The 27,743-nt window shown below is 42.3% G+C and overlaps 1 protein-coding gene across 1 annotated transcript in view; it reads left to right on the forward strand.

The window, feature by feature from the left end:
• Nucleotides 1-24,592, forward strand: part of MARCHF11 (membrane associated ring-CH-type finger 11) — a gene marked incomplete at both ends in the record, with an annotated part of 98,073 nt that extends 73,481 nt beyond the window's left edge. The window contains 2 exons of the mRNA XM_080804491.1: nt 2,505-2,697; nt 24,270-24,592. Coding sequence (XP_080660617.1) covers nt 2,505-2,697; nt 24,270-24,592 — 516 coding nt within the window. The remainder of the gene's footprint in view (nt 1-2,504; nt 2,698-24,269) is intronic.
• Between the last annotated feature and the right edge of the window lie 3,151 nt (nt 24,593-27,743).

Genomic DNA, 27,743 nt, shown 5'->3' on the forward strand with positions numbered 1-27,743 from the left:
TCACTCATTCTCCTTCCCTGCCAAGGAACAGCCTAAGCCTTGTGCGTCAGAAGCTTCCAGGCCCAGTGTGGCTGGCAGTCACGTTCCCTCTCAGATGGGAACCCCTGTAATTGCCTGTGTCCCAGGAGATAGATCAGCTGCATCCCTCCGTCCTGTCCAGTTCACCAAACTCCCGAGTGGTTATCACACCACATAGGCCCGTGGCCACCATGTTTTTCTAAATTGGCATGCAGGCAGTCTTGGATCAATTAATTAGTAAGTCTAACTGAAGCTAAATATGATTAATTGTACAATATTGAGCTGCCCAAATTTAACTCCACAAAAACTACAGAATGAACATGGAACGTAAAGGATTTCTGGGAAAGGAAAGTAGATATCAGTAAGTCCATTTTTTTTCCCTAAGATTTTTATTTATTTACTTGAGAGACAGCACGAGAGAGAAACAGACCCCTGCTGAGCAGAGAGAGCCCTAGATGGGGCTCGATCCCTTGACCCTGAGATCATGACCTGAGCCGAAGGCAGCCACTTAACCCACTGAGCCTCCCAGGCACCCCGTACTATTCTGGATAAATCCTCCTCACTCACTCCTGCTTACCCAAGACTCCTGTGATTCAGGCTTTTTTGAAACAAATGGCTCACTATGTGAAAATCACACACACACACACACACACACACACACACACACACAGACACACACACAACTTGTGTACCTTTGCCCCGTAAATTTAAAAGTATGCTTTGTTTTCATCTATCTGATGTGGTTAATAAATTGATAAAGAGTAACATAATGCATATAGACATGATAGCACCCATCTGGGGTGGACGTTAGCTGGAAGTGGTTTCCTGTGCTGTGTACCATGTTGTGTTTAATGCAGATTTCAGTGAGCACTGAGACAAAACAAAACCAACAAACAGTGACACTTCACACCTGTTTGGTGACACCAGATTTAAAATGGCTTTAAATTCCAATGCCTGGCTGTTCAAAATGAATGTGTTTAAAATTATGTCAGGAAACTAGAAAAAAAAAATAAAAGACATCAAATTCATATACAAGCTTGAAATAAATGGATTCAATTGTATAATAAGATAATATTGACAAATTTAATTATTACTTATCCAGAATTGTAAAAGCAAAAGTCATTTTTCAGTAAATGAATCTGCATATTAAAATTGTTAGAAATACCCTTTTTGTAGAATTCCACCGAGCCGTCCTTTGGTTCTGAAGTTTTTAAAGGAAAAATAAATGACTTTAGAGAATTCAATATTTCAAATGCATTTTGATACTTAATTTTTAACAAATGTAGAATTAAACAATATCCATGAATATGCAAGGTAAAGGGCACATTTAAATATGGTACGTAAAGTATTTATGATGAGAGCCAGAAGCAGTGAGGGGGAGAGGGAGGGAAGGGTAGTGCTAGACTTGCCATTTGGGATGCACGTGTTCAGACTTAAAGGTAAGTAAAGAGTTTAAGGAAATATCACATTCACCCAATGGATACTGATTGTTCAAGCTCATTTGCTTTTGAAGCTTATTTAAACTGCTTCGGAATTCTTTTGACAAGCCATATGTTGCAGCAGCCAGAGCTCTTTCACACAGAATGAGATTGTGCAGGTTGTTTTGAGTTTCATTGTTTACTGACAAACCGGAATAGCAATTCTAGTTTTGTTTCTTCTCAATTATGCAAAAGGGAGAACATGCCTAATTAATTTTTTCAAGTTGATAACACCCTTGAAAGACTTTTGATCATTTGTACTGTAAAATCCTCCCAAATACTGATACTCAGGAGACCAAATTATTCTCCCCATTGAATAGTGCGGTACTTAAGCAGTTTGTGAATTTCAAAGATACTCCATTTGTTTACAAATTCTAAATCTTGACAAAAATGGATTCACAGATCACCCCTTAGATAATTAAAGTTCAGTAATATCTGAGTACATGAAATGTACCAATAACAGATAATGTACAACCGTATAGTTCCCTTATAATTCTAGTGTGTTACTTTAATGACTTTCACTGATGTTCTTACGTAACTTGTTTCTTATGCATTTTTTTTGTGTGTACAAACAAGAGACAGTTCCCCTTTTTGCAGTAGCCAAACGTGTTAAAGAACAAAATAAGTTTCCAAATAGAGGAGTCTTCAACACATATCTTCAAAGTCTATTTAATTTTGTGCATGCGTGAAAGATAATAATGTGATCGCAGGTACTAAATATTCTTCAGCCATTCACTCTCAGAACTGTTATCTGGAATAAAACTAGATTAAATTTGCAGAATGGTGAATTACAGAAAATAATGAAGCTAAGGCAATTCATTAATCTTTATCTGCTTGTCTATTTTTTATAGCCTGATGAAATGGAAAAATTCATTTGGGGGCTGATCAGATTGAAAAGGGTCTAACATGATGGAGAGAAACATGGGGCTGAAAATGTGTTCTTTTTTTTTTTTTCTTTTTAAATTAAACGCAGCACCTTTTTCTCACATGCCTCTGTTTTTCTTTTAGTGGCAAAGCATTTCTATAACACTGGTTGAGAAAGTTCAGATGATTGCTGTAATCCTAGGATCCCTGTTCTTAATAGCGAGTGTGACCTGGCTCCTCTGGTCAGCCTTCAGCCCCTATGCAGTGTGGCAGAGGAAGGACATCCTTTTTCAAATCTGCTATGGAATGTATGGTTTTATGGATCTAGTGTGCATAGGTAAGACCATGACGTTGAACATTAACTTGTCGGGTAATCCATTTCTTGCAGCTGCTACATTTTCACCAGTGGGATCTCATGTAGACTGTTGTGGTTCACGTGATCGCAGTTTTCCAGCTACTTAACTGTCGGGGGTGTCACAATCTGGCCACTTCCTTCAAAAAGCATAGTATCTATCTTCCCATGCAGTCTAAAAAATGAACAGGATAATGCCCATTTAAAGGGACTTATTTTGCAACGGAAAGGAAGGAGGAGTGGAGGAAATGATCGGGGGTGGGCGAGAGAAGGACTGTCATTTATTTCCGGGGAATGAGAGCACATTAGCCCCCTCTGCACCAAACCAGGGAAGTGTTGACGGATGCCGGTGGGGGTCTGTGTGTTTGGGGAGAGGACAGTCCCTGGGAGGGCTTACCTCGTGGCGAGGTGACTCAGATTCCTTGAGAACATAAGTGCTCCTTGAAGGGTTGGGGACCAGGGGTCAGTTTTCCTTTCTGTCTTGGGCGTCTTTGTTTTGCTTAATCAATTCGGTGGTTTAGAAGAGAAAAAGGATCAAACATTTTAGCTTAAACAGATCCTACCAGAAAAGGTGACTTACACGTTTCTCTTGGCTGATCTGCTGTTTCCCTTGTACCTTGAGAAAACGGAAGCCGGTTCAAGTGTGTGAGGTGCCTGGCTCTGGCGCTGTGAATGGTGTCTGGTCAGCTGTGGGGAATGGGGGCGTAGAGGGCCACAGGGTCTCAAAGAGGCTTTCTCTGCTCTGATGCAGCTTAGTAGGCTGTATAAGAAAGCTGAAAGAGGCAGCCGTGGTTGACAGCAGTCGTTCTCAAAGTGTGGTCCCGCTGGGAAATGCACGTTCTTAGGCCCCGCCCCATCTGCCAAATCGGAAATTTCAGGGTTAGGACAAACACTACCCCCCCACCCCTGCCCCGGCCATCTGCGCATCACAAGCCCGCTGAGATTCTCACACACGCTCAAGCTTGGGAACCACTGGTTTCAGGGAAGGGTGCGATTTGGGATCCAGTGACTTGGTTTCCAATCTGGGCCTCCGCTGGGACAGGTCAACTCTGTTTCTCCGTATCCTCTTTCCTCACCCATGAAGATGGAAATGATACTCCCTAGCAGACAGGCCTAAATAAAGGAAATAATGATTCTAAACAATGATGTTATTAATTGGAAATTATAAATGAAAGACATTTGAATAAGTCACAAATATTAAAATAGTTCAAATCACTTAAATTCATGCCTCTACTCACTAGAGCCTTAATTTAACTAGAAGTTTTAATATTCTCAGTGACTTTTTTTTCTAAAAGAACTCTATAAATTTTAAAATAGGATTAGCCTGAATTTCCTCTCCTTTCTTTCCTCCCTTGCCACTAGTACAAGACTAATAGGAAAGAAAACGATCACATTTCAGGCCAGGAAGGAAAAAGAACGGGGGGAGGGGGAAATGTCATGAATAATATGTAAACTGAGCAGATGTTGCCTGAATGATTGAGCTAATCATGTATACAAATAATTTGCATTAAATATGATAATGCACTTGTAAGCATTTGGAAATGCCACATCTCCATACAAATGTAGTCTCCAGGATACCGCTCTAAATAAAGGAGAGTCACAGAATTGTTCTACAGACTCCTCAGTAAGTTCAGAGATAGATCGTGTTTATTCGGTCCTCCAGCATCAATGTTATGAAATGTGGTATTTCATTGATAAGAAAAGGAGAGATGAAAAACAAAGGAACCATTAGGCTTCCAGTCCAACCTGGAGGGAAAGAGTCCAGTTGACTTTGAACTTTGATATCATGACGGCACTAACGAGGAACACACACACGTATTCTGGTTAGGAACTCACTTTCCTGGTTTTCACAGGTTACATTTAGTGCTGAGTTACTAGGTCTTAAATTTTGATTGCTAATGCCAGTCTTTTAATCAAAATTATTCAACTTTGGTTTTAAAAGCACATATATATGAGCTAATGATTTTTTGGCAGAATATGACATATTCAGGCTTCCTTTTGAAATTTGGGTATTTGCCCATTTTATAAAGATAAGTTTCTTAGGAACGAAAGCCAGTTGATATTTTCCTGGCTTACACTTTGGACCATGAGTTTTTACTGAAGTTTTAAATACTGACAGTACCTTTCATTACATTTTGACTCATTAAATCCAAATCTCATCATGTAAGCATTTACTTGTATTTTGAAAAATGTTAAAGAATTCAGATGGAATGGCATTGTTCCTGTCACTTCATAATCACATTAATTGGTCTGTTTGGGCCCAGAGAAAATCGTATTTTTTTTCTCGAGAAGTTGGGAAACTACTACAGTCAAGTTAGCAAATACACATAGGCTATCAGTAACCAGTTGGATCATAGCCAGTAATAGCTCCTGCTGATGTTTCAAATTAATTCAAATGTCCATTGAATTAAACGTAGACAGTAACAAGATAGATTACACTGATTATACCTCAGAGTATCTCTCACCACAGGATTTAAGAGTCTGAGTTAGGGTGGAAAGCATGTTTACAACTTTGGGTCCAGTTTGCTGAGCTCAGATCAATAAATATTTATTGAGAACTTTCTTTGTGTCAGACTTAATGCTAGGTGCTGGGTATACAAATCAGGATCAGTCACTTTCCTGCCCCCGAGGAGCTCCCAGCCACAGAGGAAGACAGGCAGGTGGCCTGGTAATGAGAAGATGGTGGGATGTGCTTGGTTCTGGAAGGAGGAACAGGAGTGGTAGTTGGACAAAGCGTGGAGACATGAGTGCCGGGGTGTTGTATGCGAGGTGGGGGTGGTTCCAGGTAGATTTCAAGGGGGCAGTGATAGCCAAGCAGGCTAACGGATGACTCAGCTTAGCAAGTGGGGAGGTGGCCCCCTTGTCACCATTGGACAATGTCAAGTTGGCTCCCCATTCAGAGGGCCTTAAGGTAAACTTTTCAAACTGGTTTATACCTAAATGAGAAGGAGCAGATTGACAGCTTCATAAATGTTGTTTAAAAAATAATTCTGAAAATCCACAGAAGCTTATACCCGAATGAAAAAAATGTTATAATCCAGCCAGGGGTTGTACTGCTAAGGAAGAGATTATTGGTGGATTGTTAAATACAAATTGTAAAGATTTGTAGAAAATGTATTTACCTGGGGAAATCAGTTTACTCCTTTGTACACATAGTGAATTTGTCTTCTGCTTTTATTCATTATTATTAGTTAATACCCTGTCTGCTTTTCCAAGATTGAGTTTTTTCTTGCATTCAAGTTTTGAATTCTCCCAAGGGTCGAGGTACTCTTAGGGTGGAGATGCCTGGACTCTGGTTGTCTAGTAGAACTTACTACAGTGATAAAGATGTCCGTCTGGTGTCCAGTACCACAGACACCAGCCACGGGCTCCATTTGGCTGCTGAGCACGTGAACGTGGTTTGTGAGAAAGAGAAACTGAATTTTGAAGTCAATTTTCTTTAAATTAACCTAAATTTAAATAAATAGCCACCTGTGTCTAGTGACTATCGTATTGGACAGCACAGATCCTAGTTGATGATTCAAATTAGATGCGTAAGGGTTTGATTAGCGCAATTCCCCTCACCTGTATAAATAGGTTGTGTTTCCTAAATAACAAGCTCTGTACCAAGACAGATGAAGAAAGTAAGAATGAATTGAAGAGGATTAAGAGAAAGGTGTTAAAGGTGTGGGAGGAGGCCAAGAGGTAGACAGAGAGCTGTGAAAGGGGGACGGGTCTTAAGGAACTCGAAGTGCGAAAAGATAACTTAATATTACACGTGGGGGGCTCTTTTAAATATTTAAACAGTTGGCATTCCAACTATGATTGTGTACCAGGGAAACTAATATAAAGGATTTAAATCACTGAGATGTGTTAGCCCGGGGCAGTAATTTAGGGTGAATCACCGTATGTTGGCTCCCTCCTGAGATTTGCACAGTGTACAAAGGAAGATTAGCAAACCCAGAAATGAAGAGCAAATGCACGGCAGGAGGCTGTGGGCTCGGGATTTGGTTCTTAACTCCATACTCCGCACGCTGAGAAAATAGAAGGCTGCCACTTTCACTGGTTGTGTGATTCAGAGGAAGCTTGTTCCAAAGAAGACATTTAGTAATGACTAAAATGACTGGAGTCAGCCATGAGGGCAGGGATTCATGTGACTAACTTGCTTCTAAAAGGTTACCAAGTCATTTCAGTGTCTGGTAGAACTTGATGAAGTGAGTTCTGTTTCTTGTTGAAGCAACAAAATAAGACTGAAACCCCATGAGGTTAGTGGGATTCCTGAAATAGGGATAGCGGTACTTATGTCTAATCTCACTAACACTAGAAATTTGTGCCAACTCCATATCTGGAAAATGTTTTGATCCTCCCTGAGATACCAAGAAAAGGGACCAGATATGCTTATAAAATTTAAAAACTTGGATCACTTTTGTTTTTTTTTTGTAAATTTCTTAATTGTCCACATAGTATAAACATATATGTATTGAAATAAGCCCATTTTATGAATATATAAAGTTTAAAAGAAGACCACTTCACTCATACTGCTTCTTCTGTTATGTCCTCCCCTTTACGGAAAGGTTCCCGCACCCCAATGTTTTGGTATCTGCCAGATCTTTTTTATTGGGTTTACATCCATGTGGGGATACAGACACATAGGTAATTTAATATAAGCGGGATCGTATTATTCATTGTTAAAAAAAATCAGCATTTTCATTCAACGACATGATCTAGAGATTTTTCCCTGTGTTATGTACAACCGTTTACTTTTCTTCTACTGATGGATATCCTGGTTGTTACCAGTCTTCGCCATTAGAAACAATGCTGCCAATGAGTATTTCTGTAGGCAAGGTTCCAAGAAGTGCAAAGTCTGGGCTGACGAATAAGTACCTGCCCCATTTTTTGCTCTCTAAAAAAGGCCTTGCCAGTTTGCCCTCCCCCCATCGTGTGACAATTCTCATTCCCCCACACCTTGATCAAAATGGATACCCGTTTTTTGACATTTTCATTGGTAGTTTGAGCTATATTTAAGTGCTTTCCTTACAGTCTGTCTTGCAACTGCTTAGGTTTGCGGGGCAAGTTTGCCTTAAGAAAATAAGAACATCCACGCCAGGGCCCCTGCTCTCAGGGCAGCTCGCCCTGGCTGGTGTCTCTCGGGGTGTGGTGGGCAGAAGACAGGATCAAGGTCAGAGATGACTGCCTCTCAGACACCCCGCGTTCTCCCACACGTTCAAGGAGCGCAGGACCAGTTTCTCCTAGCTCTGATACCATGAAACACTCCAGGAGTTCACTTCTCTGTCTCTTTTTTCATGTAGAAAGGGCTCCCAGAAATTGCTTCTAGCAAAATTGCCTCCCTCTGTCACTTGGGTCTGTGGCTAAAGCACTGAGGCTATTATTGCCTGTTCTCCCTCTTATTCTATTTCTTAGATTAAAACACAGGCGCACCGGATGGAGGAGACACGCACAGGGACCCACGGGGAACAAAAGTCCCTCTTGGGGCTCCGTTCAAATAATGCAATAAACTATACTAAGATTGCTTATGTTGTCCTGCCTTTGAAAACTGCAGAGATTAGGGAATTTTAAAAAATAACCTGATATATACACTTGAATGAAGATCAAGTCAAAATAACTTTTCCTTCATGTGCCAATTATAGCTAATAGTGGGGGAAAAGAAAACAACTCTCCTCATGTAGAAATTTCATACCTCCAATGTCAGGTTTTATTTTCCGCTAGTCTCAATCTAATTAATTTAAAAAATTCATGTGAATTCTTATAGCTATTAGTTTTGAAAAATCTGATTTTCATACTTGATGATCTGTCTAGCTCAAGGTTCTTGGGCACACTCAAATAAACCAGGTAGAGTTACCCGTTGGTAATATATTCACATTTCATTACAGAACTTCAGATAAATAAATACCACATATTCCTGCAGTCTTTGATTATATGAGATGTATGTTTACATGTTAAAAACCAAGGTAATATTTCTCTCTTGCTTTCAATATTGCTTCACTGTGCTATTTTCTTCCCACCAGGCAAAGCAGCTAAAAGTTACACGTGATCGAACCTTTTACTGACACGGAGCTTAAAATGCAGCTTTTCTGATTCTGTGATATTATATGAGGAAAAGTGAAGAATTTTGCCCAAGAATTTCAGGATAATTCAACTCTTGGTGACCACAGATGAGTTCTTCTCTCTGCAGAGGGCCAGTGGTCATGCCCAGGTTGTTTTGTTCCTAAAATGATGCTTTTAGATTGTCTTCCTTCCTGTGGCTCGCTTTCCACAAATATAAACCAATTAGCATAAGCAAAGCATGATTAAGAAAGTAAATCAACTCGGGAAAAAGAATTCTAATGCATTCCAAGCAAAATATAAATGACTTTTGGAATCTCTCTTGTTTAAAATTTTCCATGCTCTCTGGTACTTCTCAGCATGATTCAGAAGTTGACAATATTTCCTGAAGGAGTTTCAGTGAAAAACAACATATTTACTTAAGGAGTTTGAAAGAAATTAGCATCGGAGTTTGGAAAGTGCCATAATTTAGGGCAGAAAGAAAATGGGTTTGCTGGAGACCCCAGTCGAGCCTTTGGTTCTCGCGTTGTCAGGCAGGACCATCAACCATATGGATGAGTGTTGTAAAGAGAAATTTAGGCAAAGTTCATAAAACGTTCATAAACAAACAAACAAACAAAAAACCTTGGGTTATTGCAGAGAGACAAACTATCTATGGATAGATACAAAGTCTAGCAAATGGTTCCGAGTGAAAAACGTAGTTACCACGAGAACAGTCCCGTTCCTCACGTTCTTTGGGGCCCGTGTAGACGCCGTCCTGCACAGAGGGCTTGAGGATGCCTGATCGAACAGAAGAGCCACGACCCTAGAATCCAGAGTGACTGGGTGGGCCTCCTCTATGGGAAGTGCGGAGGACAGATGTCCGCCACCGACACCCCCACAACCTCTTCTCAGGGCCCCACGAGCAGGGCAGTCCCACCCCGTTCAAAACTGTCAGCAAGTTTGATGGCAAGACTCCAAATAGATGTAGTTTCTTTTTTTTTTTTTTTTTTTTTTTTAAATCACAGAACACTGGGAGCCCAGATCCGGCCTTCCCTGGGCCTTGCGCACTCTCCCACCCCCGTCACACCAGCACCAGCACCCCCAAGTCTGGGATCTGAGCTGCGGAAAGCCTTCTGTGGGCGGCACTTCGGGCTGCCCCGGAAGGAAAGCCCCCCTACGGTCGTCGGAGATGGCATTGCTGGGGGCTGTCCAGTGTCCTAGGAAAGGCTGATGTGGAAGCATCTGCCCCGAACCCTAAGGCATGTGGAAAAGGGCAGCTCCGCTTAAACAGCAGTCGGCAGAATAACTAGGGAACTGGACTAGCCCCGTAGTTCCTTTCTGAGTCTTCACATCACAGTTTTCCCTCCCGACGAGGCATCCGTATCCCTCCAGTGCCGCAGTTTGGCTACTGAGGAGAACACGGTCCAGCCGCTAACGCAGGGAGGACACAAGCCTCCTTCTAGTCTTGCCCAGAGCCTTTCTGGGATTCCCTCAAACATCCTCCCAGGCCGAGGCTGGTCTGTCTGGGAGGGCGGCCGCTCTTCTGCTGGGTCTGGTACCACCATGGCCATGACCGCTACCAGACTCGCGTGCTCTGCTAGCTCGTTTGGAATCATTTCTTAAATAGAGTAGAACTCCTTGGCAAGCATCGATCATTCCTTCCTGGCTTCAGCGTGTCTGAGCAGGCACCATGCCCCAGGGAATGCCACGGCTTCCTTTAGACAGAGTCCGAAGCAGGAGTCCGTCCTCTGGTCCCTACGTTTCTAGCTTCTGAGCACATTGCGGTCAGGCCCGTCAGGGGAGGAGCAGAGTGGAGCTTTGTAACTCAGAACTGTCAGAGGAAAAACAAGCCTTCACCTTTTCTATGCTTTGAGAAGTACTCCATTATTATCACTTTACTCTGGAGGTACAAGTTAAAGGCTCTTCTATGCCTTAATGATCCTGAAGTTTACGAATTTCTCTGAAGGTTATGGTCATGGCTGATTGTTAGAGACATTGCTGCCTTTAAACCCCAGGAAATAGAATAGAAGGACTTGTTTTTGCTACTTGTCCTTCGGTGCAGTGCCTGAAGTGGACCCTCAAAGCAAATCAACTCTTTAGGCCTCCTCATGGGGGAGAAAACCCGACCCATTGCCTTCCTCTCCTTTGACCTGGTAAAGTTCAAGCTCTTTTGGAGAAATGTTGAATAGTTAGCAGAGCAGCAGACCAAACATGCTCATTGTTGACTTCTATTTCCTCCAGAGAAAAGGTGACCCTTTCGGCCACCTCTCTCGACTGGGGGCAGCTGAGCCGAAGGGGCACCAGTCATGTATGAAGCCAACATTTGCTGGGTGTTGACTGTGTTTATTGTCTGGACTGCAGGGTAGAGGTATTAATAGAACAGGGTCCACTGCCCGTTTTTGAACAGCCCATGATCTAAGCATGGTTGTTACATTTTGAAATGGTTTAAAAAATATTGAGAGAAGAATGTTATTTCGTTGACATATGAAAATTACATCAAATATAAATTTCAGTGCCCATAAATAATGTTTTACTGGAACACAGACCTACCCATTCATTTATGTGCTGTCGATGAGTAGTTCCAATCTCGTCAGTGAGAGACCATAATGTTCACATAGCCTTAAATATTTACTGTCTGGCCCTTTCCAGAAAGGGTTTGTGGAGCCTGGAATGTAACATGTTCTCTGCTCTCCAGCTGCTGGCGAGAGACAGGGAAATAAGCAATTGAAATGGGAAATGGAAGGTGCCGGGAGACAAATACATAAGAGGCAGGTGTGAGGAGTTTGGTTAGACATCCTCACGGGGCAGCAGAATCTATGGGGAGGAAGCAATCTTGAGCTACACTTTAGTTTATTTGAGCTACGCTTTAAAGAAGAGCATGAAAGGGGCCAGAAGAGAGGCAGCTGCCTGAGCCTGTCCACCCATGAAAACGTGTATTTTGGAGGACTCCTAGGGAATTTGGTGTGACAAGAGCAAAAGATGCTTGCCGGGGGAGTAGCAGAGGAAATGAGGTCTGACCGTCTAGAGGGATCCTGTGGGTGGGACGTGGGTGTGGGACCCAACCCAGAAAGCTCAGAGAAGCTCAGAGAAGCCCTGGAGGGTGGTCTGCTGCACATGACTGGGCAGCGTGAGGTTAAAGAAAGAGCTTTGATAGCTGGGGGTGGGGGCGGGGTCGAAGGGGGTGGCGGGCTCAGAGGACACGCTAGGAAGGCAAGAAGATAATAAGGCAGGCAAGGGTTAGGCCCATCATTAAGGTAGATAGACAGCTGCTGGAATTAAAAGAGGTTGATCACAAGATAACGGCGTTGGAATCAGTGGAGGCTGGGCGGAAATGGGGGGTCAAGGCGAGGGGCCATCGGGTGTAATTCAAAGAGTCTGATTGGCAGGTGGGAGGAAAAGATGATAAGTTCTGTTTGAACATTTTCTTTTTGCAGAAGTTCTGAAGAGTCAAGTGGAAATGGCCAGGAAGTGGCTCGATAGAGGAGTCTGGAGCTCAGGGTAGAAATTTGAGCTGGAGATTGACATGTGGTAGTCGAAGCCGCGGTCTGCAGGGAAAAGTGGTCTCGGCACGATGAGCAGTTTGCGGAACACAGAGACTCAAGGAACAGGCAGCGGGCATGACTAGGGGAGAAAAAAGTGGGTCAGGCAAGGTGAGGAGGAAGGAAGGAGCTTTGGGGAGGGGGAGCACCACGCCAGTAGTGCCAGGTGCTGGGAGAGTCGGTGAATGAAGCCAAAATGTACTCAAGGTATTTGGCAGTATGGGTGTTGGATGACTAGACACAAAGGCTATGGTGGCCGAGAATGGCTGGGACAGGCAGAAGGGGGCTCGGAATGTACGTTCACAGATCTTAGCTGAACAAGGACACAGTCAAATGAGGGCAGAACCTGGAGTTGGGTGTGGAATTGAGAAAAGTTCCTGTTTCTTTGTTTTAATGGTAGAGCCAGGCAGGGACAAATGCTGAGAAGAAAGATCCAGAAGAAACCAGAGAAAGATGGAAGAATGAACAACTTGATGCGTCTGAGGGGAACATTAAAAATGAAAATCAATGCGGGGGGCTTTGGTACCTGCCCTGGGCGAGATAGAGCGCCCCCTGGAGGCTGGACGAGGGTGGCCCCGATCTGCAAGGCCCCGTGGCTCTATTTTTCACTCACTGGGGACAAGGAGCAAGTGGAGAGACGTGAACTTCGAGGCTGGGCTGAGCTGGGGTTTGTAACGCAGAGTTGCAGAGAGCGAGCAGCGCTGGCGGTCTTGACTTCCATCTCCAGGGCTGGGGGAGTGATTCCGGGGTGGGGGGGGGGGCGGTGTTTTCTTGGCGCTGGGGAAGGAACCAAAGCCAGAAAGAAGTGGCCGGTTGGGAAGGAATGTGCTGTCCAGGGGCTCGGCCTTCAGGAGGTGGAGGAGGGCTCGCAGAGATTAAGCAAGTGGGTAAGAAGCCCGGGAGGCAGTGGCTGTTGGCACCTGGTGGGAGTCCCGAAGCTTGCAGCTGGAGCGGTTTCTGGAAGGGAAGGCCCAGGTTGGAGTGCAGGGGGGTGCAGCAGAGGGCGAGGGTCCTGCCCCTCAGGTCATGGTCGGGTCATCCACAGCAGCCTGAACCACGAAGTCGTGTGTGTCAAGAGGGCCGAGGGGGGCCGGGAACCAGGGGACAGAGCCTCGGAGATGGTTGAGAGCAGCCAGGGGGCCAGGAGGGCTGCCTTCGTGGCTACCCTGTGTGCTCACGTGATCACACGTGTTTCGTGCAACTTTGCCCCTTCTTTTGCGTGGCTTTACTGTTTTCTGGAAGAAGAGCTGTGGGAAGTTAAATGCATGAGGCTCCTGCACAGCCAAGCAGCCTTTGAGGGGTCTGAGTGTGTCCCTAGGCCTGTAGGAGACGGGGTTGTATTGAGGCCACCGGCTTGGAACGGGAAGTTCTCCTGGGAGGAGAGATCGGAGTCGATTGTGTGGCAGAGGGAACCATGATATGAAGAGGCAGCTCCCCAGCCTAAAATCCTGGAGATGGTTCTTCCGAACCTGCCTCTGTCTGGATCTCCTGGCTCCAGACTATTCTACAGCCAAGAGCTTTATTCACCAAAGAGGATGTGAATATGATCCCCCCTCTGATGATGCGTCCGTGCGCAGCGCAGAGGCTGGGGTGCTGGGGGGCGCCGACCGGGAGCGGGAGACAGACTCGGGAGGCAGAGAGAGGGGCACAGATGTGAAGCTTGTACCTGTCTTCAGCGGCTTCCAGATGTGTAGGAACAAGGTTTTAAAGACCACACTGTGATAATGGCTCAGATTTTGTTTTCTAATCCAAGTACTATACAAAGGGATTTCCCATGTCACCTTCACGACACTCTCCTGCCAGGTGGAAGTGCTGTTGCTGTTCTTGTCTCAGAGATGAAAGCACTCGAGGCACCATTAAGGAGGAGCCCCCCACCCCCGCCCAAGGTCACACACAGTGGAAGAGGGACCCGGGACTGGAATCCAGACCTTGCCCTCCAGAGCCCGTGTCAGAATATTTATGTGATTCAGTTAATTCTATTTATTATTTAGTAAATATCCCTTCTCATATGCTGAGCTTGAATGGTTCATTTGCAAGATGATGATGTTTATTCAGGAAGTGAAACCACCATCAGTTGGTGTCTCAAACACCTGAGGCATAACAGTGGGAATACATACCTTTTTGAGGGAGGGGGGAGCTGAATTTGGATCAGAAATGGGGAAAAAAAATTTCCTCCCAAACCCAAAGTAAGGTATCCATTTTGTGAAACCTTTACTCATGTATTCAAAATTAATAGAGCCATACAGAACATACAGAAGTACTAGTAGAGAATGGGAAAGACTTAATACAGCATTCCAAGAGCAATCGCTTTCCACTGATCTGAGTGAGACAATTTCCAAATAAGAATTACATATGTAAAGAATCACATCTAAACCTTGAATTTTGTTGCTAGGTCACAGAATAGAATATTAGGGAAAGCTGAGGTCTGAGCATTTTAATATTCAGGTTAAAAAAATCCATTAATATTTTTTATTAAAAAAAACCTTACTGAGGTTGTGTGAATGAAATCAAAGAGTTAGAAATTTTATTTATGTTTAGCTGGTTGCTTCTGTTCGGAATTTTTACCCACTGCCTGTACGATTTAAAAGAAATGAAAAACAAAGCCAACAAAGATGAAGTAGCCCATTACAGTCCTAAAGATAAACAGGCTCAGGATATTTTAGTTTAGATCTTTTTAAGTATTGTTCTAGTCCTGAAAAATAGAACAGCTAATACATATATGCTTTGCTCTAGAGATGAATAAAATCACGTTCTGTGAGTTTGCAGTAGACGGTTTGTCCATTGGAGAAGAAAGCAAATTAAATTAGCTGGGTTTCTACGTGCCACTAGGAAAAGCCCACTGATAGTCTCCTAAGAATTGTGTTTGCTCGGGGGCACCTGTGTGGCTCAGTCCTTTCAGCATCTGTCTCTTGATCTCAGTTTGGAGCCTACTTAAGAAAAACAAAAGATCTGTGTTCAGTCCATATACTAGAATGTGGGGGAAAGAAATGGAAATCTACCAAAGTAGATCCCCAATTCTAAAAACTTTAATTAATACGTAAAAGACATTGATAGGGTTTTAACCCCATACTGCTATGCTGGGGTTTGCAGAGTTACTTCTATAAATTGTATGGGTCACTGTAATCCTTCCCAGTGCTGCAGCGTACTCTTTAAGATAAAGACCAGAGGAGAACTTAACATTCATCCCAGCTTTGGGTGTTACTGAAGAGACTGTGATTCTATCTCCTTCATGGTATAATATCTCCTGGGCCAAGGAGACACCAGTGTGGACTGACTTTGGCCAAGGATGGCTCTTGAGGTCTGAGACCTTGCAGAGTATAAAGCACACTGGAGTAGGCATCAAAGGTCTGGCTCTGATCCTGGGCTCTAACACTAACTGTGGACCCTTGGGCAAGCCATGTCACTTCTCTGGGCCTCAAAGTCCTCACGCCCCAAAACAAAGGGATTAGATGAAATCATACCCAGTATTTTCTAATTTTGAAATTCAGTGACTATGTCCACTGCTGATTGCTGTGATAGATGACATCACCCCGTTGCTGCAAGGTGTTTCATCTGCTCATGACTTGAAGGACAGATTTGAAGTTGTATTCAGCAGAAATTAAACTAGTTCTAATCCATGCTCCCAGATATAGGAGGACTCTAGGATATCTTTGTCATCTCTAAGGGCAGTGGGCTTATTCCTTCATTTCTTTTATTGAAACAATCATGTCCATAGGTGACTTTTTTTCACAGACACTTTTGGGTAGAAACTTAGATGATATAACAATTCTTCTCTCCTGTGAATTCTCTTAATCCTTTAAAAAATTAACATATCATGTGTTTTGTAACATGTAACAAAATCTGCAGCTTTTGAGGAATGTTCTGTGACTGTGCCAGAGGTAGATTTGAGAGGCAGGGCTAGTCATTGAAAGATCAGGAATCTCCTATCTACTAAGAAAAGAAATAATTAAAATGATTGATTGACGGATTGGCTTCTTAGAACAGCAGATAGTCAAATGAACGGACAATCTCTTTTATGCTCCCTGTTTTGCATGGAAATAGCAGAGAAGAATCCATATTGACCTCTTGGGCCTTAGGCGGGAGTGTAGTCATTTTGTGACTAGCTGGGTTCGTGACTGCTGGATGCGGGAAGACATTTGATGACCAGGGAACAACACCATGGAGGAGTTGGCTACAGTTTACTGGGACTGAAAATAAGTCCTTGCAAAGGAATTGAGCTCTTCTAGCCCCTGCCAGGCCGTGTGTGTGTGTGCGCGTGCACGCGTATGCATACATATGCTTATATATGTATGAAACAATTCCTAAGCCTTTTTCATCTCTAGTCTTGGAGTGCATGTCGCATGTCCCAGTGTCTTAGTTTGATCTTTTAAGGTAGTACTTTACCATTTTAAAGAACAATACGTTAAATTTAATTTTGTGTTCATGACACTGCCACAACTAGACTTAAGTTGACCCTTGTCATCCCTTAAATCCCAATGATGGCTGCTCTTCTCTTTCTCATTCCTTCTCATTCAGTGAAGATTTTTGAGTTTCTGCTGTGTTTCAAACATTGAAGTAGGAGTCGGGCTCCTGTCCTCAGGGAGCACACGGCTGATTGAGGTCATGGGCATAGAAACAAATTATTCCAGTACCAGGTACTAAGGAAAACAGTGCAGGTATTTCCTTTGTGATGAGGTAGAAGGTAGGAGAGGAGGATTAATTTTGAGTGGGCCAGAGAAGAAAGTATGAGAGAATTTGGACCTTGAAGATGTTTAATAATAGTTCATCATGAAAATGTAGGGGAGTGATCATTCCAGAGAAGTCTCTGTCTTACAGCTTTATCACAGATTTGCTCAGAAGATAGAATAAGCAGAATTTAGTGCAAGAGGATTGAGGAGCCTAGGTGATTCCAAGGTTTTCGCCTAACTGACTTGGGGGATGGTCAGTAACTGAAATAGGGATAGCAGGTCAAGAAACAATAAATAAATAAACAACAACAACAACAAAGAAACAAATTCAACCTTTGTCGGGACCTTTTGGAAGAGAGTGTGCTTCATTCCCTGCCAGTTAGTAAACTGTTATATTCCTTATTAAAATTTGGCTTTGCCGTCTTGTTCAATCGCCAGGTGGTGACATCATCAACATGGAAGATCTAGCGCCTGTGTGCTCTTTGCATCCAGCCTGATGACTGGACTTCACTGAGCAGACAGGAGGACAGGTCACAGAACAGACACCATCAGTTTTCTTTAGTTTTCTTTTGTGAACTCTCAGAGGAACAATCACTCAGGGTCTTCACTATTGTAATAATCTTTTCCCCATGGGTACTCTTGTGTACTCTACTTTGGGGCTGGGTGGGTCAGATCATCAGTATTTGGAAATTAGCCAGCCTCTAGTTGCAAGAGTTTTTGTGCTGTGGGAAGTTTGTGAGTAATTCTTATTCTTATTACATTTCTTGCACAGAAGATTTTACCAATAGTTTGACTGTTTAAGTCCCTGGACTTTATGCTCTCATGATTAGCCTGACATTCTCAACTTAAATCTATGAATTAATATATTCTCAGAATGACATATATATATATAATTTATATTCAACAATGGAAAAATCAACTCATCTTTTTTAGATGTAAGTGCATTTTATGTGGGCTATTTCTTAACATTATTTGTTCTGATATGGGCAACACCGGAAATACATTTTCACAAAAATCCCCATATATAATCAGGACATTGTAGGTCCCAGAGACTTGACTTTTAAGATATCAGTTTATGATGGCCTTGTCTTGTGAATCTAGGGACTTCAGTGACGGTATATATTATATCGTCTTTCAGTCTTCATCTCTGTAAGTTTTATATTTTTGCACTTTTGTTTTTTTCTTTAAGCTGTGCATATAGTTCAGTTCAAAAAAAGCATTCAGTGTACAAAGAAAGAATCACTCATGATTATGTCTTCAAGGTTCATATTAACAAGATTCAACAATGGCGGAGTGACTTTTTTTTTTTTAAGATTTTATTTATTTGAAAGAGAGTGAGAACATGTGGGGAAGGAGCAGAGGGAGAAGCAGATTCCCCGCTGAGCAGGGACCCGCCCCCCCTCCCCACCAGCTTGAGGCTTGATCCCAGGGCCCTGAGATCATGACCTGAGCCTAAGATAGATACTTAACCAACTGAGCCACTCAGGTGCCCCATGGGGGAGTGACTTTTAAAGTGTTTGCCTCTGTAGTCACAGCTAAGTCTCCATAACTGTTGAGCATTTAAATTTGGGGGAGGTTGGGAAAATACGCCAGGAAGATTAATGCATTTTATGACATTCTAGCAAAGATCATGCGGCAAAGTGTATCTTGGACCACAGTCTTATTTAGTTAATACTCTTTGAACAACCATGCTCTGGTCTTCGAGTAATGGAAATTAAGGGGTCAAACATGGGTCTACTTTATAAGATTGGCTCTAAACTGTTCTTAAGTGGGATTAAATGGGACCCAAAGTCCCCGTTCTGCTTCGGTGCACACTGACTTCTCAGAATGACATCGGTTGTATTTTGTAGAGTATGTGTAAATTTCACTGTGTGAGGTGGGGAGAGAGGGAGAGAGACCTAAAGAAATCTTGGCAATGGACAGTGGTGAAATTTAATCTAGAAATCTTGGAATTTTCACAGTCAAGAGCCTTTTCTGGCCAAATAGCTGCTGTGTGTTGCAAATTCTTTAGCTCTCGCAAAGGTCGTTTTGATTGAACAGCACACAGGGCTTTAGCCTTTATCCCTTTGTGGACCTTGCACTTCTTGGGAAAGCTCAGGGTGGATGCAGCTTCCCAGATGAGGCTCTCGCCAACGTAGTGTTGCCCTCAACAACTTTCTTCTTGTGGTTAGGGAGAGGAGAAAAGGGCTATTTCATTGGGCCTCTTAGAGATATAACAGTGTCAGTGACAAACAAGGATATTAAAAATGGCAGCTAATTATATAACTTTGCCCAAATCACAGTCTCCAAGGCTTAATTTACTCATATTTTAAATGAGGGTGTTGTAGATCTACATGGTCTATCTTTGTCTGTTCAAGCCTTTATAGCAAAATACCACAGACTGGGTGGCTGAAACAAAGGACATTTATTTTTTACAGTTCTGAAGGCTGGGAAGTCCAAGATCAGGATGCCAGCATGTTCAGTGTTTAGTCGGGTCTCTCATTTTGGTTTGAGGATGGTTGCCATTCTCATGTGTCCTCACGTGGCCTTTTCTTGGTGACTCTTCCACTTTACAGAAAGTCATTAATCCTATCATGAAAGCCTCCCCCCATGACTTAAAATAGCCCTAATAACCCTCCCAAAGGTCCCACCTCGAAATACCATCACATGAAGGATTAGGGCTTCAACAATTATTAAATCTCTCCATGTCTCAATTTCCTCAACCATGAAATTGTTCAATCACGGTATCTATTTGTAGAGTCGATGTCAAGATTAAGTGAAAATCATGCAAATAAAGCACTTAGTACAGTGCTTGGCACAAAACAGATCCTTGATAAAAATTGAAGTTTTGAAAAACAACCAAACTTATTGGAACAAGAGCTGAGACAGGTAACACAAGAAATGAAATTATTTGATCGGTAGTTTGGTTGTTAATATCAAAATTTATTTGTTTTTGACTATAAATTTGGCAAGTCTCTGTTGATTATAACACATCATTTGTTTGTATTGAAATAGACACGAACAAGTGGTGTGTGTGTGCGCACACATGTGTGAGCATATTTACCTTAATAGTCTCCGCCATCATTCCTTTGGGTAATTCATTTTCTACTACCATATAAGAATTTCAACCCACACACCACTTACAAATTTGGGAGATATTTTACCTATACACGAATACTGTGCTTTTATTTCAGTGAAACCAGAAACATTTAAACTTGCTATTTTTAAAGAAGATTATTCCCTAACAAAAGGGTTCCTTTTGCACATCAATAGAATGGTGCTCCAATTAAATGTTACTGGCAGGGAAATGATAACCACACACACACACACACATAATTACTGAACTCTCAAAATCCCCAATTCCTATGAATCATACCTTGTTGACATCCATGCTATTAATAATGTAGCAAGTATCCTAAAATATTTAATATTTACATTTTACAGAAATTACCATTGCTTTTCCTTTCACGTCTGGTGGCTCAGATGAAAAATATAAACCTAAGAATAAATCTAAGCCTATTCTTATATGACCTGAAATATCAAGGTGACAAATTCATTTAAAGCTTAATTTGAGGCGTTGCTCAGATAGTGAAGCTACTAGAGGAAGTGAGTTTCTCAGTTGTAAAACAAGAGGGGACAAGATCGTCAGTACGGAAGTATGGCAGCATGATTTTTAATTGTTGGATTTTCAGCCCGTGGGCTAAAGTCAAATGAATCCTTATTCTTGAATTTCAATGATGGGAGTAGCCATATGTTCTCATTACCTCAAGTACAAAAGGCATTTGCTGCAGTTCTAGAAGATTCAGAGAAGAAAGGGGGAAATGTACCTTCCAGAGGACAACGTTGGGGGTGGAGTGCATTCTCCTGTTTCAGGATACTTTAAGCTTCTAAAGGGCAAGGAATAATTCCGAATGCTCATGGAGGAATAAAACAAAATCTAAGCATCATTCATAACTTGAAATGCAATTAAGAACCAGCATGTGGAGCTGGAAATTCAAGAGGACTATGGCTTCCTGAAAACTTCAAGTAACTCTCTCAGTTCTGTTCAAAATGTCCTATAAAGACCTGTGGCATTTATTTGTGCACACTGGGTACATTTATGTATTTAGAAAAGGACTACCAGGAATGTATTCCCAGAAAGTGACTGTAAGCTCTAGTAAATGATCTGATTTCTGGCCTCTTAAAGGAAATCGATAAAAGAAGAATAGGGTCCTGTGAAATGAGTGGTTTCCTGGGGTGAAGCCATCCCCCATCACTGCACTTCTCCAGAATGAACCTGTTGCAAGCTGTAATGGTTTTGTGATTAGTGTGAATGAATGTTTCTCACCACATAGATTCACTATTGACTTTTTAGTTAATAATAATGTCTTGTGTTTATAGAGCCACCATCTCGAGGAAATTTGAGTGCTTTATAATTGATGGATTTCAATTTATATTCAACTATCCTGCTGAAAGTATAGATTAGGTACTCTGATTGTGTTTTAATGAGGAAACATGGAGCCAGAAACGTTAAATCATGGCCCACAGAGATTTCAGAAGGCTAATAATAGAATCATCAGTTAATATCTGGTAGTCTTTCTTTGAAGTCTGGCCGTTTCCCAAAAAATATCTGATCAGTTTTGTCAGTCATTCCTTAGGAAACTAAGCTGACCAAAACACAATTTTTGCAATTGGTATGATTAACAGAAGTTTCCATTCCTTCTCATTATTTTGGTGATATTCTGCAATTATCTATTTTTATTTATTGGACCACATGCATGTTTTAGTGGCCTATGTTCACATCCTTGGAATACTTTAAAGCCACATGTGTCAGAAGTTTATCTTCTGGGAAGGGAGCGATATAAAACTTAAATTCTGGTATCAGACAGTTGTGATTTAAAAACAAAAACAAAAACTGGGTATCTCCATCACCTACCTGTCATTGTTTTAGCTGACAAAAAAATGAAGTAATCCTCTCAAAAAAACCCATGTTCAAAACCCTTACTTATTGTACCTATGGGAAGATAACTATCATCCTTTCAATCACCCATTTATGCAGCCTTAAGAATGTGAGACTCTGATTCTTCCTGCTTCTTGCATTACTATTTCTATCAATTTTTTAAAATCTGGCCAGTGTATTACTTTGTCCCCCTAGATTTTCCTTACTGTTTCCACTCTGCTCTCCACATGCAATGTGGTAACCTTCCTATTTGTCGCCACTACTTTAGTCGTCTATCCCTCAATACATCTTAGGTAAATTTTCCTAATAAATTCTCTGAATTTTTTAACATATGAGTTATTCAGGCAGAAAAAAGTATACAGAATATGTTGAGCAACCACATCTCCACCCGCAAAATTTAAAAAAAAAGTGACATTAGAGAAGGCAGAAGGCCTATTTGAAGCCTCTCCTGGACCTTGTTTCTTTTCTTAGCTCCCCACCATCATGTCTTTCATGGTTATTATTTTTATGCATGTTTTTATACTTTTTACATAGATTCACTATTGGCTTTTTAATTAATAATGATTTACTAACCCCATCATTTCTTTCTGAAACTTTCAGTTTTTTTTTTTTAATGTGACTTTGAGATTTCTGCTCAAAATTTTAAGATTTATCCATCTTCGTGCACATGACTTTGTTCCCTTCACTTGTGTGGCTGTGATCCAATGAGCCACATAATACAGTTGATCCATTCTTCTTAGAATGCACTTTGAGATTGTTTGGGATTTTCCCCCTCAAATGTGAACGATTATGGAATAAGCATTTTTTAAAAGATTTATTTATTTGAGAGAGAGAGAGAAGGGGGAAGGGGCAGAGGGAGAGGGCAAGAGAGAATCTCAAGCCGATCCACTCCCACCCTCCCCCACCACCCACTGCCCCACTGCCCCGTCCAAGCACAGAGCCTGATGCAGGCCTCAATCTCACGACCCTGAGATCAGGGCTTGAGCTGAAACCAAGAGTCAGACACTTAACCGACTGAGCCACCCAGGCGCCCCTACGTAGTAAACATTTTTAGCGCACTTCCTTGTTCTCATTTGTGAGCGTTTCTCTGGGCTCTGTACTCTAAGATCTAGATACTGGGAGGTAGATCTGCTCACTTTCAATTAAACAGTGCCTGTAGTCACCTGACGTGCTGTATTTTTTTTTTAAAGAGTTTATTTATTTATTTGATAGAGATCACAAGCAGGCAGCGAGGCAGGCAGAGGGAGAGAGGGAAGCAGGCTCCCTGCTGAGCAGAGAGCCCGGCGCGGGGCTCGATCCCAGGATCCTGAGATCATGACCTGAGCCGAAGGCAGAGGCTTAACCCACTGAGCCACCCAGGTGCCCCTGACGTGCCGTATTTACGTGCCATCTTCCATCTAAGAAAAGACGCTTACTGATCTCTCTACCAACTTTCCGTGGAATTTGAGCCTCATAAAGTAGAGTTCCTTCCCGCTTCTCGAATGAAGGGACCTCCCCAGGGAATTTCTTTTTGTGAGGGGTCACCAATTCAAAAGGTCTTGGACCTGGCTGAATGTAACTGTGAAAAATGCCCGGTGTGGCGGCATCGGGGCAGGATGGTAGAGATGGAGCCCGGTGTCCCAGTTACAGGCCGCCAGTTCACTATCCCTGAGGTTCTTACCTTGTTTATTTTCCTGAGAGTCTGTCTCAGAAATGTGTAACCATCCCGTTTACTGTATGGCAACAAAGAGCAAGGACTGTAGAACGAGCCTGCCTGGGTTTGAAACCCTCCTCCACGGCTACTGGTTGTCTGCTCTGGAGCTCCTTCCTTGTTTGTAAAATGGGGGATGGGCTCGTGGTGAAAACTCAATGAAGTGTAATATACTGGAAACTCTCAAGTAGGTGCTACATACATTTTTGTTGAATTACTGAAGAAAGTAAAAATAAGAAAAACGTGTATCATACCTCCTGTGTGTCAGACACTGTTTTAGGAACTGGGAAGATGGTAATGACTTGAATATGTATTTCTTTCCTAAATTACCAGTTGAGACCAAAGTCCCCAGTACGTTGCTTGGCCCACAGTGGGCAGTCAGAGATGATGAATGAATCAGTAAACCTAATGATTCTCTTACGGCAATGTACGTGCCCAAGTATGTTCTCAGCCGTAATGGGGCAAGTTAATTATATTCATGAGAACTTTGCTCTGTGCTCGTTAGTGTCCTTATTCTTTGGAGACTGATTATTCCTCTGTAATCTGGAAAGTAGCTTACCATTAGCCATAATATTTGAGAAGTCAGGATACCGTGTTTTTTGACGATGACGAGTAACAGAGAATTGACTACTTTTTTTCAATGCCTTACCTGTATATAAAATAAGATTCTTAACTTTTTTGATCATGACGGGCCTTTTTTATTTTTCCATGAATTTTAGGTCTCATTGTCCATGAAGGAGCTGCCGTTTACAGAGTATTTAAGCGCTGGCGAGCTGTTAACTTACACTGGGATGTATTAAATTACGATAAAGCCACAGACATCGAAGAAAGTAGCCGGGGGGAGTCTTCCACAAGCAGGACTTTATGGCTGCCGTTGACGGCTCTGCGGAACAGGAACTTGGTCCACCCAACGCAGTTAACCTCCCCGAGGTTCCAGTGTGGCTACGTGTTGTTGCATCTGTTCAATCGGATGAGGCCCCATGAAGATTTGTCAGAAGATAATAGCTCAGGGGAGGTTGTGATGAGAGTGACTTCTGTGTGACACAAGTGTAAGGCGGCGTGGCGCAGACCACCCTGCACATTTTGGAATGTAATTGCAATGAATGGCAAAACCATAGCACTTCTAAAAACACACATCTATGAACTTTTTAAAATTTATGCTTTTTATATGAACATTTGAATTGCAAATACATTTTTCTGAAAAAAAAAAGTTCTCTGGTTCTTTGTTTTCTGACTTATCACATCTTTTATAAGTTGGTACTTGAAATCATTTTACGTATAATTTAACTCTACTTGGTTAAAAGAATGATGAAAGTTATCCTTAAGGCTGAAACTATTTTTTCTTGCTTGTTTTAAATATATTTTTGTCAAACTTTTTGCTCCCTGTGTAGTTTTTCAGGCATGCTACTAGTGGGAAAGAATTTGGAACTTTGTGGGCAGGTGCCAAAGGGCCAACTGGCGATGCAACGCTGCGTACTGGCCCTCTGTGTGCCTCGTGCTTATTGGGAAATGTGAGCGGGACTATTTTGCTGGGTTGAAATAATCTGTCACCAGGAATGCAAGTTCTAGGAATGTTGGCCTGTTTTCTAGCTGCTGAAACAGCACAGAGAGCTTATAAAAAGTTAAAGATGAGTGGAAAAAAATCGTTTTACTCCAGTATGTATGACATACTGTGTTACATATAAGGAGGCAGGCACTCTGGATACTCCTAGCCCTAAAACCCACCAACACATTGCATCATTGCTCGTGCATAGTAATAACACTGCCTCACATTTGCATAACCTCTTACAGACCGATCATAGTCACTTGGGTTAATTATTAGTGTCTTGATTTCTGTGAGCCCTATCTTAATTAGATTTTCTTTTTGTAAAGGCTTATATACCTACTTAATCATTTAAACACTGATTCTATTACTTGGTTTAATGAAGTCCCTGGAAATATATTCACCAGCAGCGAGAAATGTTTCTCTTTCGCTAGATAAGTATTTTTTAAATGAAAAGAGGAAAAGAAAAATGAGGCTATTGATTCCCCAGGAACAGTTTGCTAACTAGTGGCACCTGGAGATTTTCCACCTTTTAATCCTCCTAATGGAGGGAAATGGCACAGTTTAATGGGCAATGACAGGATAAATGAAGAGGCAGGCAGTCATGCTTTCCTTAGAAACAGGAGTTGAACACGTAAGTCATTTGAAGTAATTGATGAATAGATTTTAAAGCACACGAAATAAAATGCTTTACATTCTATTCTCTAAAAATGACCTCTGAACGATTAATGATAGAACAGTTAAAGTGAATAGGTAGCACTGTGATTCCAGCATAACAAATCCCACCAGTACCTGAAATAATATTTTCCCAGTTAAACTGTCACAAAGGAGTTAAGGATGTGATCATTTTGCAGAAATGGGAAGGAATCCAGAAGTCACAGAAGAAAGAAAACAACTACTGTTTAGGGGCAGACGTAGGAAGAAAGAGTGTTACACATGCTCGTTCTTTATGTTGTTTGTGTTGTTTTTTTTAAGATTGATTTATTTTAGAGAGAGACAGAATGCATGAGTGGGGGAGGGGCAGAAGGAAAGAATCTTCAAGCAGACTCCCCACTGATCTTGTGCAGAACACAACAGAGCCCAACACGGGGCTCTATCCCACGACCCATGAGATCATGACCTGAGTGGAAACCAAGAGCCAGACGCTTAACCTACTGAGCCATCCAGGCGCCCCTCTATGTCATTTGTTTTAATCTATATTAATGAGCACAATCCTGGGTGAGGCACTGGGTATAAATCTGGTCCCTGTCTCTCAGAATGTGGCCACCTGCGATCAGAGCAGATCATGGAATAGAGACACCAGGAATGCTAATCTGTTGTCAAAGAAGCAATCCATTATTTGGATCCCACAAGTGTTCATGTTTGTCCTGGACTGTTCAATCACCAAGAGGAGTCTTCAACAACACCACGTTTAATGGAGAATCATTGTAGGCACTGTTCAGAGCCTCTCATTAAAAGTACTAGACAAGGAGCCTTAGACACAGACTAGATGATCACTGCTCTGTATTTAGCAAGTCTGCCCTTCTAATTAGCATACACTTTTGTATTCACATCAACTCACTAGAAACAAAAAGCGGTAATGGATGAGAAACCTCTCGCTGTAGCATCAGGTGGGTGCAGGAAGTGGAGAGGTCACTTTGAGAGTACAGAGTGGGTTTGTAAACCTGGAAGGAGTATGCGCCCCTAGGCTCTCCTGCTTTCCAGCACCTTGCCCTTTGGATGTACGTTTTGTCTACACCTGCCATTTCCCCTCTTCACCTTCACAACCCCCACCTCCTAACACACCCACACATAGTCACGTGCCCACATGTGACCGAGTCAAGGTTAAAATAGGACCTGGTAGAACTAACACTCAATGAAATGTACCATCCGTGAAATTATTACATAGAAACTCAAAAGCAGCACTCCAGATGGGGAGGGGACATGCATTTAAAGAACTGAATTCACTGCTTAACAATTAAAATTTTAAAACACAATACGAGTTACGTAAACAATTAACTTTCAGCTATAAATGCTGTAATTCAAGCTTGGGCAGCCTCAAATATCAAAAATATTTATGCTAAGGAAATAGTTGGAAATATTTTCATTATTTTAAGAATACTTTCCAATATTGTAAAAACGTAGACCTATAGGACCTCTGTCTCTTTTCAACCACTCATCTGAAGGACAGACATTTACAGAGTACTTCCTGTGCGCCAGAGGCTGTGAGCAGGGGGCCGCAGGATAACTCAGGTTCGCAGGGAGACTGTGGGGCCATGCTGCACTGCAGTGTACGTGTTGGGATAGAGGTGAGCAAAAGGCAGTGGCAGGCCAGAGAAGCAGATTTCCCTGGGGTAGCTGGGGAAGGCATCACAGAGGAGCTGGCATTACTCGGGTGTTGAAGCATGAGTAGAAGTTTACCAGTGGAACAAAAGGAGAACAACATTCTGGGAATAGCTCCCTGTGGGTAGAAGATAGGCATGTTTCAGTAATGATGAGAGATTTCACGTTGCGGAGCAGAGGATGCATGTGAAGACACGATCCATTTCTACGGGGTTGACTAGGTAGCTGGGACTAAACACAGGGAACCATGCAACTGGTAAGACTGGCAAAGTCATTTTGGGGAGAAAAAATGTCCTTTAGGCCCGTACCTAAGGGCAGCACCCACTTC

This window comes from Martes martes, assembly GCF_963455335.1.
Source record: "Martes martes genome assembly, chromosome: 5".
Lineage (NCBI taxonomy): Eukaryota > Metazoa > Chordata > Mammalia > Carnivora > Mustelidae > Martes > Martes martes.